Here is a 19411-nt window from a genome sequence, read left to right as displayed (position 1 = left end):
CTTCAATATCGCTCATTTCCTCTAAATCTTCAAATTCATCCTTCAGTCTATTAATATACTTCTTACCTACATCCATATCTTGCAAATTTTCTACTTTTACTCTTTCCAAAGCGCTGGTTTGCTCCCTTACCCTGTGCCGCCAGCGATTGAAGATACCCCTTATCCGGGATATCACCAGTAAATGGTCCGAGTCAATGCCAGCACCGCGATATGCACGGGTATCCAGCACTTTGTTCTTCAATCTTTCATCTACAATCACAAAGTCTATCATACTTTTTAAAATACCTTCCACTCTTGTGTAGGTGTGGATCTCTTTATGTTGAAACATTGAGTTCGACACAAAAAGATCCCACTCTAGACAAATTTCTAATACACTTCTTCCATTATCATTCACCTTTTCGTCACCAAACGCACCAAGCACCTTCTCATATCCATCACGCTTTACACCCACCCATCCATTAAAATCACCTAACATAATAATCTTCTCATTTGGCTTGGTAACTTTCAATACTTCTCTTACACTATTCCAGAACTCCTCGTTTTCGCTTTTTGCTGATGTTGTACCCCTCGAACCCACATCCCAAGGTGCATAAACACCTAGAACGAAGATCCGAGTGATTCCAACTTTCAGCCTAATCCATAGAAGACGAGGGCTGACACACTCATACTCATTCACGCACTCAGCCATTCGTGCAGAAAGAATTAGACCGACCCCTTGACAGCCTCGGCTGGTACTGGAAATTCCAGACCAATACGCCGTGTAAGGGCCGTGCTGCGTCGCGTCGCATCCTTTCCGCTTCGTTTCATTCACGCACAACACATCCAAACGTCTTTCATCCATCATCTGGCATACTTCCTCAATCTTATCCTTCATTCCTCCTCTTACATTCATCGTCGCAAAGCGGCTTTCAGCAGACCGCATACCGCTCCCGCCGGGAACGAGACGTGATGGGGTGCGGACACCATCGCCGCCATTTAGGTGCTCTTTTAAAAAAAATTTGCATCCATGCGATTCCCACGAGACGCAAGGGAACAATTTTGTCCGCCCCAGCAGAGCCCCGCATGCCAGGGTAAGGCTAGCCATTACCTGGGGGTCGCCCAACCCCATGGCGGAAGTGGCACGCTCGAGACTAGGCTCGCCCCTAGCCATGCATCCATCGGCGCGGCAGACCTTAGATTGGCAGGGATTTACATTAAAGAGGAATCCCAAGTCTATCCCTTAGTCGGCTCTTACGACATCCGTGGGAAAGAGATGGAGTGGTCCTATTCTTTTGTAATGGTGCCGGGAACCACACGGCTCCTTTGCCTTTGGCCAAGCCTTTGAAAATTACAATATTTTAAGCAAAAACTATATTTTTAATAAGGCAGACGGGTTAGAATATTTGTTTAATTGAATTTACGCGATTTTGAAGGCATTTTTTGTATTCAAGTTGTACACTAGGTCCTTTTTGTCTGTTTTGTTTAGACATTACCTATACTCCTAAAATACGCTATTTGATTACAGAATATTGTGATAAATAGTTCATTAGAGTTCCAATAATGTCAATTAATTTTTTTTTTTTTTTTTTTTTTTTTAATAATGTGTTACTAATTTTCAATCTGTTAATTACCGTTAATTACTGCAACGCTGTGGCGAAAAACAATTGAAATTCTATTTTATCTGGAATTCTCGGGTTTGACTATATGCCGTGTGGTTTCTGGCACAAATAAATAAAAAAACATGGACTTCGTAAAAGGCGACTAAGGGATAGGCTTAGCTGAACGTGGCCTATTAGTATTTTCAAGACTTGGCTCTGTCTACCCCGCAAGAGATAGAGGCGTGATTATATATGTATGTATGTTAACTACAAACGGTAGACTTCTACACCACTACTGTGTGGAAATTGATAAATGGCGGCTCCTATCAAGTCAGCCATCGGGTTTTTGTAACGAATGCTAATGGCGCACCTATGTTAATTAAGCCGCAAGCTATGCTACCGATGGTATAGGGTGTAGAAACCATTATAGCGTAGCATAGTCCACAAAGTACAGATAGGCAGATAGACTACTAATCGTTCGCTTCGAATGTTTATTTTTTAGCCACATGTAGATCTACTGGAAGAGATTTCTATTGACATAAGTAACGTCTTCGTTCTAATATTTTTGTGTTAATGATCCTATGAGTATATATTCTTTTGTGTACATAAATAAAATAGTTAATATTAATGAACTGCTTTTGATACCTAACAACATACATACATATTACTACGTCTTGCGCCTTGCGGGGTAGACAGAGCCAACAGTTTTGAAAAGACCGAAATGCCACGTTCAGCTTTATAATGTAATTGAGATTCAAATATTGACAGGTTTCTATCACATTGCCTTCAGGAAGAATCTCAAGTTAGTTTATTACTATCCTTTAGTCGCCTTTTATGACATCCATGGGAAAGAGATGGAGTGGTCCGTCCTATTCTTTTGTGCCGTGAACCACACAGCACAAACTTGAAGATACTGTTTACTTTTCTTGCCAAACTAGAATAGGAGACACATATTGATTATCAAAAACGTTATCATACTCTGTCGCCTCACCAAAATTCAACAGCAAAACATCAAACTGAACAGAACACTCATAAATTTTGCATACTGCTAATAAGAGTTCTTGCTTTGCAAAAATCCTAAGCAGGCATCCTCTTGTTTGCTTTGACCTACATTTACGACCTCAATGTTGTAAAAACGTGTCGGCTATAATGTTCGTATTGTCATTCCTTCGACACTTTTATGTGTATGTGAACATTTCTCTTCGTGGGCGTTTTCCTGTTATGCTTGGGCTTCTGGTAAATGTTCGTCTATTTTAGGTTTTGGTAAACCCGTTTAATTTATTTTCGATAATATTTTTGCAGGATCAGTTCGCAGACTCATTGTATTTTGTTGTTTCATCAACATCTCATTGTGTTGTACTCTTTGATTAAAATTTGTCAGGATCAGGCCTTCCGTACGATAAAAATAAAATTCTTTATCCTGGCGTTTTCCCTTGTTATATTCTCACCCATCTGGAGAGAAGCCAGGGATGCGAGCCTTTGAACATGAGTTACTTCGCAACTTTTGCAGAGGTACCTAATGTATATTGGATCAATTTAATTTAGTGGTTCCCAGTACCAATTTACGATTTAGAAGTAGGAGTTCATATTGCATGTGCATTAAAATATATAATAAACTACCGGACTCATACAAGTCTTTGCCAATTAATAAATTTAAGAGACGGCCTCTGTGGCTCAGCGGTAGTACGCTTGTCTGTGACACCGGAGGTCCCGGGTTCGAATCCCGGCCAAGGCATGATGAGAAAAGAACTTTTTCTGATTGCCTGGGGTCTTGGATGTTTATCTACATAAGTATTTATTATAAAATATAGTATCGTTGAGTTAGTATCTCGTAACACAAGTTTCGAACTTACTTCGAGGCTAACTCAATCAGTGTAATGTGTCCCGTATATATTTATTATTTATTTATTTTTAATTTTTCATTGTTTTTATTCCATTGATGATTATTTTAATTTTAAATTTTAAATTGTATAATAACTAATTTTTAAATTATTAATTTTGAAATTAATTTATTACAAAACAATATTTACATGCCATACTTCTGGCGGAACATGTAAGATCACATATTTTTCTAACACCAATTTGTACCATGTTTCAAGTAAATAAAGAATATTTCATTTCATTTCATAATACACAGAAGTTGCCTGAATGAGCTGGTTTTTCCCCTAATCGAAACATATCTCAGAAAACAGTCATTGGTTCTCGGCCGAGGTAGGATCTTAACCCGTGCCTTCCTGTACCACCTTAACAATTCGTTAATACAATTAACGTAAATCATTTGATACTAAATCTTTATCTTTTCACAATCGCTACACTTGAATGTTCATGTAAGTACTTGCCATTTCAGCGCGTTCCCATTTACCCACCCGTGAAAACTTGTGAACGTAAAAAACGACGACTGAAACTAACAACAAACTACTTCGTATTTAGACCGAGCGTCCACTGTTGATCTAATTTATGAGCGACAACGATTTCGGTATGATTAAATTTCTTTCATCACTTCATTATGGAATACGAAATTATTTTTTTTCTTGACATTATATTATTGCTGAAAACAAAAATTACGATATTATCCATAACGACAAGGTTTTCTGAATATATACTTTAGAGAAGATGAAATGAAGCGTTGACGTCTATTCTATTTTACCTTTAAAAAGCATTCATTGTTTTAATGTTTTTTTTTACTTATAGTACATTGCCAAAACAATTCCAATTAAGCATTTCAAAAATATCTAATTATACATATATCCGAATTTTTCTAATACTTTTCAGTTCGACCATTTCATGAAATTGCATAATAAAAAGAAACAAAAATTTAATAATTGCTCATAATTGATTAACAAATCGTATAAAAATAGTTACGAACATAATCGCGTCCTCTTATAATATGGACCGCTTGCCACGAACTATTGGAGTAACGAGGACGTAGTAAATTACAGTTGTGAACTGAACCGCACTCGCTTTTGAATTGTCCCACACAAAGAGCTTACTGATCTGTAATATAGATCCTTTGATACTTGCTCTTTAAATTTAATGAATGAACCAATAATTACTGAAAATCAAGACTACAATAATTTAATGTTTAACTCGTTTATATTTATTTGCTTTTTGATGCCCTGCCTTGTTATAAAACCACCGGGACAACAGAACTTCTGAAAACTTCAAAAAAATCAGTGATCTGTTAGGTGTATCAGAAATTTTCAACGGGGATTACGACGGAGACGGAAAAACTTTGCCATCACAATCTTTCTATAACTAATAATTTTTATGTGAAATTCGGACTTTGAAGCCAATACAATATGTGAGAATGAAATAGTTAATACGCCATTTCTATTTGACGAATTTCATTGAATTCTCCAAGTGATTTTAAGGAAACATCTTGTGAGTATATATATATATAAATAGTTTTATTTTCAAAATACCAAGCATAACTTTACGACGTCAAGATAATCTACGACCACTTCTAATTCGCAAGTGTAGAAGTCGAATTGTCGTATTGATGTATTTTAAGTCGACCGTTAAGTCCCTGAAAATTTCACCTTGTCCTAAACCTTGTCCACTATGAAAACCTTTCAAGCCACTAACATAATTGTTAATTGATAGTTCCGCGTCCTTCTTACCCGCCCTAGAAAATATCGGACAATTTGGCCGCGTCAATGACAAGTGACGAAATAGAACGAGGTCCCGACCTAGAACTGATTGAGTGTCATGGACAGCACCACTTATTTTTAGATATAGATCCGATGAAGCGATTGGATCCGGTATTGGCTTAGCTTTAATACTGATACTCTTTTTAGCAACAGCTTAAAATATTTGAACTACAATGTTAAGTGTCCGCTAGGAATATTAAATTTTCACACGATTTAGATTCGCTTTCATTCTCATCTAAATGGTGAATCATATTTCGGTATTTTTATGACAATCGCGTTTTTATTCTACTGAAGATTTTTAAGGCAATAGGCTAGCAATAATCACTATCTAAATCTCAATTCAGCTGAACGTAGCCTTCGGATCTTTTTAAGACTCTGTTTATCCCACATGACATCACGAATTGTTATCAAACAGTGCCCTGTGGTTTACGTCATTTTAGAATAGGACAACACCATTACTTTCTCATTCGTCAAGACAACTAAGGGATAGGATAATACACTTGGGATTCTTCTTGTAGGCGATGGACTAGCATTGTGTCACTATTTGAATCTCAATACCATCATTAAGCCATTCAGTCTTTGCGAGACTGTTGCCTCTGTCTATTCCGTACGGAATTATCCCATGATTAAAGTATGTATGTTATTGAAAAAGAAAACATATATACATGTTTGTAATCACGTCTTTATCCTTTACAGGGTAGAGAGAGCATACAGTCTCACAGAAAAAATAAAAGGCCACATTAAGCTGCATGGCGTAATGGTATTGAAAAATTGAGAAAATAAATAACTTAAATTTATTTTCTTGTTCATGGTCATCATTTGAATTTCATTTGTTCCAGTCCAGTAGACTTTCGGACCCAATGAAATGTTTTCCGATGCCAAACAGTTTCATAGACTTGTTAAAAAACTTTCCCTTTGTGCTTAATTCAGAAGACATAATTTATCGTGAAGATTCCGCCCGAATCCAAAGATAAAGTTACTCGTAATTCTAATTGAATCAGCATTTGATACGTATCCTGATAATTTTTATATAGATTAATTGTTGTAGGGATTCATTTTAATAAAGAAACCATGATGATTAATTTTAATCTGGTGTTTTTTGTGCTGCGAAATAATATTTTGTATATTATTAGGTTCAAACCTAAATAATGTTTTTATTTAAGCAATTTAACTTTATTTTAATTAGTCTTATTAATTATATATTTATTTTCTTATGTATATGTTAATGTTACATAAGTATTGTATTTACACGTTAGCACCCCACTTATTTTCTAGATATGCTTACTACTTTCCATTTCCATTTACAAAAAATCTTTATCAATATTTAAAATGCTATACAATTATAGTGTCAGGATGTGTATCTGTAGGCAGTCGATCATAATAACTCGCTATCATTTATCATTCTGCCAAATCGTGAGCCAATATTATATCTACTGTCTATAATTCGATCCTGTTGTTTCCATTGTGCATGAAACTGAACATGCAACTTTCTTTTAACCATAATCTGTGTAATTATCTCCTCTAGGAAAAAGCTAGTCTCTGCCTAACCCTCCGGGAAAGTGATTTTATGTATATATATCTTGTTTTTCTTATGTTTTATACCTTCGTCGTCGTTCTTAGTTATTTTGTACGCTTAAGCTTAAGTTTCCTTTTAAAATTCAATTATTAACTCTTTTATTGATAAAATACATATTATTAATATAAACTAAATAATAAATATATGTATGTGGTGGTAATACATCGATATACATATACGCCTTATTCCCAGAGGGATAGGCAGAAACTTCTTTTCAATTTCCATGATACCTGCAAACTTCTTTCGCTTCATCCACTCATAACTCTTCAAGGGTTATGTTGACCTAACCCTTTCAAAGATGGCTATTATGATCTCGTAATGAAACTTTTGTACCTTTCTGCACAATCAAAATCAGTAGTTTTTGTATGAAAACGTTACAAAAACATTATTTTCTCTTTATAACATTAAACACAGCAGTATAAAAGTATAAATTGAACGGAACTCAATTTCTACTAAATACCTCTAGTCTGACAATTTATTTTTTATCTGTTATTCGTTAAATGAATTTAAAAGATATGTAATTAAGGGATTAAAACCAGGTCTTTCCGGATTACGTGAAAGATAAATAAATATAATTCAGCAAACATGTTTATCGTCTTGGAATTAGATTTTGTCGTACCATGACGTATAAAATTCTTCACCAGCCCCAAATTTTATGTCAAAAACACTCTACTGATATTTGACTTTGTCTTGTTTTTTTTGGGCGTGCGGTTAGTTCCCGGTACCAGTAGAAAAAGAATAGGACCAGTCCGTCTCTTTCCTATGAATGTAGTAAAAAGTGACTAAGGTATAGGCTTATATATTTGGGATTTCTCTTTTAGGCGATGGGGTGGGATCAATTAGAGACAGGTTGCTAACCTGTCTGTAATTGAACCTCAATTCTATCATTAAGCCAAGCGGCTGGACATGGCCTATCAGTCTTTTCAAGACTGCTGGCTCTGTCAACACCACGGGGAATGTAGACGTGACTATATGTTATTTTATGTCTTGTTTTTCCTAGAAAGGTCTTTTGACCACGATGTGGAAATAAGTCAATTTTATAATTATATGAAGTAAATAGAATGTCTTAACTCAATAAACCTGAAAACAAAGAAACCAGCTATGATTATTGCACTAGATGTGAATAGACGATTAAGGTATTCAAGGAACCTTTAAAGGTTAATTTCTTTGTCGCCTACTTTATTATGTTATGTTGCTCTTTTTAAGGACAATAAAGTAATTACATACATATAATAACGTTTATATCTGAAAAACCATATTAGGCCATTTTTCCATAGATGATGGTAAGTATTTACATAAACGCAATTAATATCCTTTACGAATCCACGGGAAAAATCATGGAAATTTTCTTTTCTTAAATGCTGTAATATAAATACAGAAAAGCGTCAATTCATAGCAGCTACATTGTAAAATATAAATGAAATGTTTAAACTTTGAATAAACCAAATGAAAGGTTTTTCTTTTTTGTTGTATCCATATATAATAGACAACAATACGATTCACCCACGAACGGTAATTGGAAATAGAAAACCTTTGCCGCAAGTGGCCGTAACCTCGCCATAATGGCTCTATAAATGTACTAGTCATTGAAGTATACATGGACAAGTTCAAGTAGAATCGATTCAGGTACTCGGCTCGTTCCGTCGGCATTCGGCCTCGCCCGAGGAATCACTACAGCTGGTCTGAAAAGTTAAATAATTCATACCGCTATTTACGTTTGGACTGTAAAATATTTTTCACACAGCTCGACCAGAATATTAAGTTGAATTCATAAATCTTTATTCTCATCGTAGCGAAATAACTACAATAAGTGACCATCGCAGTTGTTTTGCGTCGAAGTTTTGGTCTTTTGACGTAGCGATCTATCATCGCACAATCATTCGTCGTAGTTTTCTCCCATCGTAGCGTTCACTTATTGTAGCTATTTAGCGTTGCAGCAGTGTCTCCTAACGTAGCGAGGTCACTCATCGTAGCGGATACTCATCTTAGCAGCAGTCTCATAGCGTAGCTGTGACTTATGGCTACGATCAGTTAATGTAACAGTCTTTTACCGCAGTGATCACTCAAAGTAGCGTTCTCTCTTTGTAGCAGTCTCCGATCGTAGCTAATTCTACTAATTCTCTTACGTAGCACAAATTTAATGTGTATTATAATTAATAGCGTTTGTTCTTTTTTTGGGACGCCTGCTTAATATTTATTTACATAGACATGTACTATTATATTATTAAATACAATTTCGGCAACATATCTATGCGCACGCATTTTCATGGAATATAAAATGCATTACTAAGTCGGAAATGTAAAAACCAGGCATGCGTTTATCTAACCCAAGGATTTAAGCGATAAGATAATAATTAGTAATTTATGAAAACCCGACAAGTAGTCAAACAAATAGGTGTATTGGGCTGTCAAGGCTACCCATATCATAATTGAACTATCATATAATGTCTAATACGATAGTATCGTGATATGGGTATATGACTAATTCTGATTTGTTTCTAAGTGTCCCAATAACTAACAAGCTTATGCCCATTGCTGCACCCACGTAAATGGAATGGTTATGATATTTCTCATTCCCATTAGGATTTGGGAATCTTCTTTAAGTGCTCACTTACACTACCAAAAGTAAGTGCATACCAAAGTGAAATATTTTACGCCCAGCGTTAGTTTATTGACTGTTAGTCAGGCACTCAATAAGTTTTCAATATGCACATTGATAGAGCTGTAGGCATGCACAACATAATAATACTAAAGATTATAATACCAAAGGTCAAAAATACCAATCAGTCAAACTCTTTATTTCAACTAGACTTAAGAAGAAAAAAAAAGACTTAACTTTCTTGACGAAAATAGCAAAAGATTTATTTGTTTTCGCGAAACATTTTTTTGTTTCATTTAATAAAACTTATCCGCTCAGATGTCTGATCTGATGATGGATCAACTAAAAAAGCGATTACGTACTATGTAGTGTTCGTAATCGCTTGTTAAATTTATTTACCAGAATTTTATTACGTCTACTATCTCTTGCCGGAAACAAGCTATTATTATTACTAATGGTTGGGAATACTTATATTTCTCTGAGTAAAGAATTTTAGTAGGCTGCTCGATATTAATAGGATTACTTGGAGTGATACTATTATACATATTATATCAGAAATAATAAACACACACCCACACGCTATATTTTTTCTTCACTACTAGATAAGCATCAGAACAAAATAATATTGTGTTAAAAATAAATTCTTCAGGTACAAAAATAAAATGCATGTAGTCATATAACTTTTAAATTCATTGTGTAATTCGTTTTGTTTTCATTTTCAGGTAAGAGATATAAAGTTGTCCATCCAGAATACAGATAAGTAGGTACGTATTCGATAATTATATTTATCTTGGTGCGAGGCCGTCATACAAAATTAGGTATAATTCTAAACTAGCCAACTTGAAAAACACCAAGTTAATAAGCCTTTATAAGCTTTGTATTCTTCAAGTTGTCTTGGCCTAACACTATTCTGTTCTTTCTTTTTTAATCAATAAGAAACATGTTTAATGTTTATGCTTCCTCAAAAATACAAAATAACACATACCCTAATAATGAATTTATCATTTTATTCAGCGAATTTTTAAATAATTTATATTCGATACAGAAGTAATTTACCACTCTATGGCACAAATAACTAATAGTTAAATTAAGCGTTAGCCTGAATCCAAGTAGTGAACCGAGACACTCTTGTATTCACTCCGGGGTATTCGGCCAACGCACACTGCAGTCCCCAAGAGCAGATACCAACGACCACTCCATTGTGGAAGAGAGGACCGCCGGAGTCACCCTGGCACTGGTCGCGACCACCGACGTCCAACCAGCCGGAGCAAAGCATGTTGTCAGTGATAATATAACCGCTTCGAGCGTAACGACTCTTGCAGACATCAGCGTTGATTGACCAGATTTGGACGTGACGCAGTTGCTCTACAGTCGATCCTCCGACCTGTTTTATAAAGGCAGAAATGGAATCGTTAATATGTTCCTGAAAGCAGTCTTAGGATAGTTATAGTAAGAATTTGGAATCAATGTTCATGATAGTCAAGAAAATCTTCAGATTAAAAGGCCAAGATGAACGAACACTAATGAAATCAAGACCGTTCCGGTGAATGGTCAGGTCAAGAGTACCATAAATCGACAATTTGGCATGAATATGGTGTAAGTATAAATAGTACTCACAGAAGTAGTTCCCCACCCAGCAGCCCAAACAATTTGATTATCCGCTAGATAATAGTTGGTGCCAGCAATGCTAGCAGCCTTCACTACAGAATTGTACGCAATATTTGAAGAAGCGCGCAGTATAGCAACGTCATTATCGAAAGTTATCGGTTTACTATAATTTGTGTGGTAAATAATAGTCGCAATGTTGTATACTGTGCCACCACTGCCAGAGTATGAAGATCCTGCTCGGATACGCCATTGTGATGGAGAGTCCCCCCTAAAAGAGAACACTATATCGATTACGTGTTTGTTATTTATTTCGTTACTGTAAATAAAAGTATAAGTACAGTGATTTGGTATTACTAAATTAACAGAAGTCACCTGATTATTATCCCACTCAGAAAGTTTGACATTATTAAATCGATATTGATAAGTCAGATAAAGTCCATATAATTAGAAATTATTCCGAATTCTATGAACATCAAGGTGTGCAACAATAATTCTTGATCTGATCTACGCAATAAAATAAAGAATTTGAGGAAAATAGGAAGTATGTATTTAATTAAAAAATCCTATGAAATAAACATAAGCACTTATTTTTCCCTACCTTTTTACCCTACCTACATTTGTACCTATTTTAAAATTTAAAAACTTACGCAACACAATGAGCCGCAGTCAAAATAGATCGAGCATTGAGGATTGTTCCAGCGCACGCCTGATAAAATCCAGAACCCCAGTAGGAATACAGCAGAGAAACAATCTCTGGATACTGGCTGATGGTGGCAGATGAACCACCTATAATTTTCTGGGTGTATGTAGGAACCGCTGTGGAGAGAAGTATCTTGATTAAATTAAGAGCAACGTTTTTTTTTTTTCAAAGTTTGACGACACAGGTATATTTGAGTACTTTATACTTTGTTTCTTTTTAAATTTCATTATAATGAAAATGGAAAGATGACAAAGAGTTTCTCCGAATTATAATATCTTATGATTCATTTTAAAACAATGAGTTTTTTTCATTTTATTTTTTGAAATTTTGCGTCGTCAAATAATAAAATTAACTGGTTACCAGAGCTGATACAATAATTTTTAGTATTTAATATATTTACAAGCAAAGGAAATGTTGAATAATTTAATTATTCCTTACCAGTCACTACAGCAACACTTAGACCCAACACAACTATGAGGAGACGCATTTTGACGTCTTCTAAGTAATCATTACGCTAATAATGTCTTGTATTAGTATTTATATCTTTTATCTCGAGTATACTCTCAATTGCCTATTGATATAATCTATCAAAAGCCCTTAAATAGATTAACCTTGAATCGCTAGTGCTCATGAAGTTTATAAGTATCTGTTGTAGTTTCTAAAGCCTGGTAAGTATCTGTTTATCCGTCTATACAGCAACATTTTAGTCTCCCTTGTGTATAATCTTTCTCCCTCTCATATTTATGTGTTCCCAATAGCACTCTCTTCCGCAATCTTATGTGACCACGCGCGCACTCTGGGCCTTTGGACTACTTCAACGCTCACTAAGTTAAGTAGCTAGCTCCTTGCTGGATCTCGTGTCAATAGCTAAGCCCAAGCCCTGTTAAAATTAATAAAAATAGTCCTAATAAAGGCTAAACAGCTGAACAAGGATACAGACGTGACCACATGTATGTATGTATGTTTTTTACCTGCGACGTTTTACTTAAACTCGATAAAAACATTGATAAAGCGAGACTACCTGTTTATAATAGGCGACATGAAAAAGGTAAAAATAATCGGTAATCGTTACACTTAGATATGGCCACATAAATTATCCTCAAGTGCTATGAATATCATCGCATCATACTTGGCGCAAACACTATATTTTCAATTACTGAGAACTCATTATTATAGAAAGATAACCATGTCGTATGTTTATTTTGATAAATATTTAACCTTCGATAAATAAAAAGTGGGTGGTGAGTATGATATGTTTGACTGTGACATAATAGCAACCAAAACAATGGACCCATTTCAAAATACAGTTCAGCTGTATTTTACCACACTTCAGCTTTCTGTTTGATATTTCAATTTATATTATTCATAATAAGGCTATATGTGTATGTTGAATATTCTATTCATAGTACTTTTTCTATTACAAAATGCTTCCTTCAATGAGTTTTAATTTCCAGGAAAAATAGGTTTAAAGCGAGATTATACCTGTTTTCTGCAACATTTTCCATAAAAACAATGACTAATCAAATGTTTATTAGGAAATTATGACTAGCCATATTTTTTTGTATGGCAGCACATTATTAAATTCATTATCAACATCTTCTATCTCTCTCAATCTTATCATGTTTTGTTCTCGGTTGTGGTATGACATTTCTCATTATACTTTGCCCGATTTTCAGAACACTTGTTTTTATTATTCACTTGCACCTTCCCTGCCTGGAAAGAATCCGGCATCAGTCTAGAGTATTGTATCTAAAATTTGTCTCAAAAACGAAGCTAATTGTGAAACCGTCCCAATAATTTTCGTGACAGCGCATCCGCTTCAGTTGGCATTCGAACTTTTATTCAAAAATTACAAAAGACTGAATGATACATATTCGCAGTGGGATTCACGCCCGATACATCTATCTTACGAGTGTACGTAGTATAGTTTTTTTACCACTCTATAAATTAATATGTAGTATATTTTCTTTTGATAATAGCCAGTTATCATAAGGTTAAAGTTATCAATTATGTATATACATTATGCATCACATTCCCTTCGAGAACATCATATTCTATAGGTAGGTATGTCATTAGTTGTGTCTCAAGTTTTATATGTTATTGATGATTCTGACTTCTAATTTATGTACCAATTTCCAACTATGACTTTGACCGACTGCCTTTATACATCATTCGACTAAATTAAGTTTTTTAAAGTGATGTTGTAACTCAAGTGCACAGTATATCCTAAAATGACCAGATTTGATGATTGAAACAAAAAGAAATATAGTAGAAAATATATATTTATATTAAATTTGATTTAAGTTCATAAAAGTAACTTTTTAAGCGTTAGCTTGGATCCAGGAGGTGTAGCGAGATACGCGGGCGTTGACACCAGGGTAGACAGGGCTAGCACAGCCGAGACCCCAAGAGCAGACACCAACGACGATTCCGTTGTGGAAGAGAGGGCCACCGGAATCACCCTGGCACTGGTCGCGACCGCCGACGTCCAACCAGCCGGAGCACAACATGTTGTCGGTGATGGTCCAGCCAGCGGAGGCATAGCGAGACCTGCAAGTCGCCTGGTTGATAGCCCAGATTTGGACTTGACGCAACTGCTCAGAGAGAGAGCCACCAGACTGTAACAAAACGGAATACATAAGCGACTGAAATTTCAAGTAATTAATGGACTATAATAGTTAATTGTGCAACTAGGAATGCCCAAAAATGGGAGAAACCAATTTCCAGCTCAATATTACCTTCTCCCAGGAGCTAAACCTAAACCTACATACAAAATTTCTATCTACTAAGAAAGGTTTTACCTATGACATCACGTATCCTTCACCCGATTAGCATCATTAATCTATAAGACGAAAAGAAAATTTAATAATCCTTGGACAACGGATATGGTAGACTTAGACTAATCTTTCACTTACTTCGCATAAGCAAGAAGTGCTAAAAAAATATATTCTAATTGTATTATTTCTAGTGCTTATACTTACAGATGTGGTACCCCATCCAGTAGCCCACACGACTTGGTTATCAGCCAAGTTGTAGTTGGAACCAGCGATGCTACCGGCACGGATGTTGTTGTTGTAATTGATGGTGCCAGAAATGCGGAGGATGGCAACATCGTTGTCGTAGCGAGCGGGGGAGTTGTATTGTGGGTGATTGATCAGCTGAGAGGTGGTGAACACGCTTCCACCGCTGTTGGCGTTGGTGGATCCCACACGGACTTGCCATCTCGCTGGGGCGTGGCCACTAAAAAATTTACCAAATTGTTTACCAAATTTATTAAAAATCTTAAGAAACCTACTCTGTTAATTAGTTTTTGGGGACACATTTACAGGGTCTTTCATTGGATTTGAATCTATTAATTTCATGCAAATGGCATCAAAATAACAAGAAGATAATGTGATGGAGAACTTTGCAGTAGGTAGATTTATTCTAGGCTGCTATTGCTCTAGCAGAGTGACTGACGTATGTGTAAAAAATAGAAATCTCATGAAATCATGAAACTTAGGTCGTGAACATCGAGCTATGAAGCTCATAGTCTAGGATCACTCCAAGACTACACCTAGAAAATGATGAATTTGATCGATAATTTGAATTGGACCTAAATCTGTATACTTTGAATCACCAAATAAGTTTGTTCCACAATATACTTACACGAAGCAGTGAGCAGCTGACAAGATGGATCTCTGGTTCAGAATGGTACCTCCGCAGGATTGCCTGTGTCCAGTGGTTCCCCAGGAGAACAGCAGGGCGGCCATCTCAGGCCACTGGCTGATGTCGGTCACGGTACCGCCGACGATCCTTTGGGCATTGGGGTAAGGATCTGCGGGGAGTTCCGCTAAGGAAAAAAAGATAGGTCAGTGTGACAACATTATTGTCATAATGAAACTATGAATAATCTAATTACACATATAAAGCCATCTCAAGAATGAATTTCCTCATCTTGTTCACAAATTCAATAAAATAACAATACTTAATAAAATGAAATTATAATAACTTACCCGCAAAGGCGGCTGCCACCAGAGCCAAGACAATCAGGGTACGCATCTTTATCCTGTTACTTTCCACTAATGAAACACATGAACCCTGCCACTATATATACTCATTCACTAATTTTATCACATAATCTCTTAATTTGTACAGATTAACTGATTGTATTTTTGGCGTCTAAATCATTGGATACGTCAAATTAATAAATCAATTCTTACACAATCTTATCCTAATTTTGTCAATTAATCTATATATTTTTAATCGTGATAAGAATGGGAAACACGTATTGTTGTTGAATAACTGTCAGTATTCCGTTAACTTTCATACATACGTACATGTATTTTACATTAACTTTCAACGAAAGTATTAGTTAATATAAGAACAGGTAACAACTTCATAGTTAAGGTTATTTGTACGCATATAAAGTAAATTATATGTAAGATTAATGATAGGAAATGGCTCTTAAAATATTTCATCAAAATTTTCGTTAGTATCTTATCATTATTTTGTCCTGTAATAGTTAATTTAATTCAATACTACATTTAAAGTCATGTAAGTCAATCTTAACTCAATAAGTTTAAACGCATAGGTAATCATAGTAAAAATCATAAAAGCAATGAAAACGGTTCAATAAAAGTAGGTTATTACTTATTAAAGTTTAACTAACAGGTTCGTTTCACATTATACCTGTTTCTAAATCAATTTCAAACTTTTATTGTTGAATTCGTTCAATTGAGTAGATATCGTAAAAAAGTGAATTGTTTAGTTTTATCTCAAGTCGTTTTAAATAAAAATTAAAGTCAAATAATTTGTTAATTGGTATTTTAATTCAGTTCATCAGTTTCAAGCTTATGTTCAATTTAATAGGAATTTATTAAACCGTATTTAAACCCGAACCTATCATAAAGTTAAAACCGAAATTATCATAAAGTTAAGAGGATACCCATCTTATACTTGCTGATATTTTAGAAAAAACTTTCTTTCAAAACGTTATAAGTGGGTACTATCCAAAATAAATTGAACTAAAACTAATCGTTAAATATTGCCATTGGTTAACAGCATGTCCTACAGTATATATAACTGAGAATGTAATTAGCAATATGTTTATATTATTTTACTTTTTAAAGTCTTTTGTAAAAAAATCAACTGTGACAGTTAAATATATAATTGATTATTTTTTTCTAAATCTTTCAATTTCCCTCAAAAACAAAGTAATACAATTTATTTGAGTATGAAATTCCTGATTAATTTCTTAAAAACTATCAAGCGTTAGCTTGGATCCAAGCGGCGCTACACCGCACACGGGCATAGACGCCAGGGAAGTAGGATTCAGCGCACCCGATACCACAAGAGCAGATACCGACAAAGATTCTGTTGTGGAAGAGAGGACCTCCAGAGTCACCCTCGCACTGGTCGCGACCACCCACGTCCAACCAGCTGGAGCACAGCATGATGTCGGTGATGGCCCAGCCTCTGATCGCATAACGAGTTCTGCAAGTCGTCTGGTTCAAGTCCAGAGTTGAACTTAGCGTAGCTGCTCTGAGGCGAAACCGTTCTCCTGTTAGAGAAAAGGAATCGTCAGAAAGTTTTTTCATTCATCATCATAGACTTAAATTAGGTTATTCAAATATTTAACAATTTCACTGAGCAAATAATTAGTTCATTGAGGTAGTTTACGAAATTGGTGAAAAAGTGATAAAAAGACTGAAAATTAAGTGGATGGATTTCCCAAAAAATAAAAGACAAACGTTGATACCAATTAATCGAAATTGGACAAATAATGTGAAATGCGGTTACACTTTTGAAATTTTTTGCTGAAAAAACATTAAAAAAATTGCCATTCACGCAGTAAATAAATGAGGTGGCAGAACTTAAAAGTACCGAAAAAACATTACTTACAGTTACTCTCCAACCCAAACTACTTGATTATCCGCGTTGTAATTGGCACCAGCGATGCTCCCTGGGCGAGTGTTTTTGTATGAGATGGTGCCAGAGATATGGACAACAGCAACATCGTTGTCGTAGGGAGCTGGAGTGTTGTATTGTGGGTGATTGATCAACTGTGAGGTGGTGAAGGCAACTCCTCCGCTGTTAGCGTTTGTGGTGCCAAGACGGACTATCCATCTCGATGTATGGCCACTGAAATTAGTTTTAATTTAGATGCGTATTTTGTAGCTGTAATTCTCGCCCTAGAATTTTCCTGGGTAAATGCCCGTGGGCTATTAACTAATATATTGCGAGGGGCAGCTTAGCAAATCCAACCCAGCTTAGATCATGGTTTATACAACAAAACGAACTGTTAACTTAACATAAGGTTCTTTTATAAGGCGATGGAATAGCAATCTGTCACCATCTGAAATTCCATCATTTAGCCATGAAGCTGACCTTTTTCGTTACTCTGCTGAGCGAAAAGAACTTGAAGGTATTATAATGTTATTCAATACATGTTAATTATGTCAATACTATGTCAAAATTCACAATCATTTAAGAGGCCAAAGTTTAAGTTTCAAGCTAAGCTTTTCATTTAAGTGTCAAGCTCAGGCCACACATTTCTATCATTAATATAATTCTCCGTGCTTTCCGACAACGCTCATCTCTAATGTACGATGTCAAAAAACTCCTATGGCATCCTGCGATTCTACCCGTGCATTGAGAATATGAGTGACAAGAGCCACACCTACATCAGTTGTACATTTCCCCTCAGCAAAGCCATATTGCTGACTATGAATTAATTTATTAGACTTAAAGTAGAGCTGCATTTGATAAAGCATGATTCTCTCGAACACCTTGCTCAATATTGGTAAAGTTGAGAAGGGTCTTCAATTACCAGGCTCCGATTTTTCGCCTTTCTTGAATATTAAAATTAATTTACTATACTTCATTATATTTACAAAAATCCCTTGGTCATCACAATATTCTTCTTCCTCCTGGCTTTATTCCCGGTTGCATCCTCACCACTTTGGAGAGGAGCCCGGAGTACGCCTTTGACCATAGATTCTGGATTGGACGAGTCAGGTTTTTACACGAAGCGACTCCCATTCGAACTCCGCAACATTTGCAGGTTAACCAATCCCGTATTGGATCGATTATGGCTACACATCCAGTTGCCTGAATATGCAGGTTTCCTCACGATGTTTTCCCTCACTGTTAGAGCATCGGTTAGTATTCAAACTAATGTGCATAATTGCGAAAATAGTCATTGGTACATGGCCGAGGTGGGATTCGAACCTGTGCCTTTCTACGCATAACGCATTTTTTTACTGGGCACCTTAACAATTTGACCAGCGATGCACAACTCGCCCTAGGTCAACACAATCATTATATGTACATATGCTTACTCCCAGCTAAATATTAATACTATGATATAACAAAACTGCCGGCGGATCCAATGATCCTTAGAATGTTTTAAGTTAGCTGTTTTAAGGTCACTAATATTAATACCTTTTAATAAGGACAATATGTTAGAATTTCAATTTGATAGTGCAACTGCTGACATTATTTTTAAAAAGTGTTTCAGCTCCATAAGGGCTACAGTCAATATTAGAAGTTAATTCCAATGAAAAATCACTTGTAAAAAAAATAATGAATTTACTATTTCTGTTTTTGAGATAATTTTTCTATTATCAAAATTTAATTTCCTCAATATTTTCTTTTAAAGTACATTTACCAATTTCGTTACTCACTCTTCTCATAACACATTGGCGTAACTCATACATT

General features: G+C 35.5%; 3 protein-coding genes across 5 annotated transcripts in view; 1 reads left to right on the top strand and 2 right to left on the bottom strand.

Moving 5' to 3' along the window:
- The window catches only part of LOC106140135 (solute carrier family 12 member 6), a 292621-nt gene that overhangs the window by 151614 nt on the left and 121596 nt on the right, over positions 1-19411 (top strand). The gene's annotated exons all lie outside the window — the stretch shown is intronic.
- LOC106140121 (trypsin, alkaline A) lies at positions 9690-13602 on the bottom strand. Of its 2 annotated transcripts, none has more exons than XM_060948303.1 (4): positions 13193-13602; positions 11658-11826; positions 11020-11278; positions 9690-10786 (listed from the first exon to the last, which is right to left on the bottom strand). In XM_060948303.1, exons 1-4 carry the CDS (start codon positions 13206-13208, stop codon positions 10490-10492), a joined length of 741 nt encoding a protein of 246 aa, XP_060804286.1. In that variant the 5' UTR covers positions 13209-13602; the 3' UTR covers positions 9690-10489. The 2 variants fall into 2 exon arrangements, with proteins under 2 accessions (XP_060804286.1, XP_013197106.1); XM_013341652.2 differs by lacking the exon at positions 13193-13602 and adding an exon at positions 12149-12441.
- Positions 13975-15866, bottom strand: LOC106140122 (trypsin CFT-1). The gene is made up of 4 exons (XM_013341654.2): positions 15706-15866; positions 15359-15542; positions 14692-14950; positions 13975-14328 (listed from the first exon to the last, which is right to left on the bottom strand). The coding sequence occupies exons 1-4, from the start codon at positions 15749-15751 to the stop codon at positions 14032-14034; spliced, it is 786 nt and encodes a 261-aa protein (XP_013197108.2). The 5' UTR covers positions 15752-15866; the 3' UTR covers positions 13975-14031.

This window comes from Amyelois transitella, chromosome 3 (genome assembly GCF_032362555.1).
Source record: "Amyelois transitella isolate CPQ chromosome 3, ilAmyTran1.1, whole genome shotgun sequence".
NCBI lineage: Eukaryota > Metazoa > Arthropoda > Insecta > Lepidoptera > Pyralidae > Amyelois > Amyelois transitella.
Note: the sequence above shows the minus strand (reverse complement) of the source record. Positions and strands in the feature narration are given on the sequence as shown.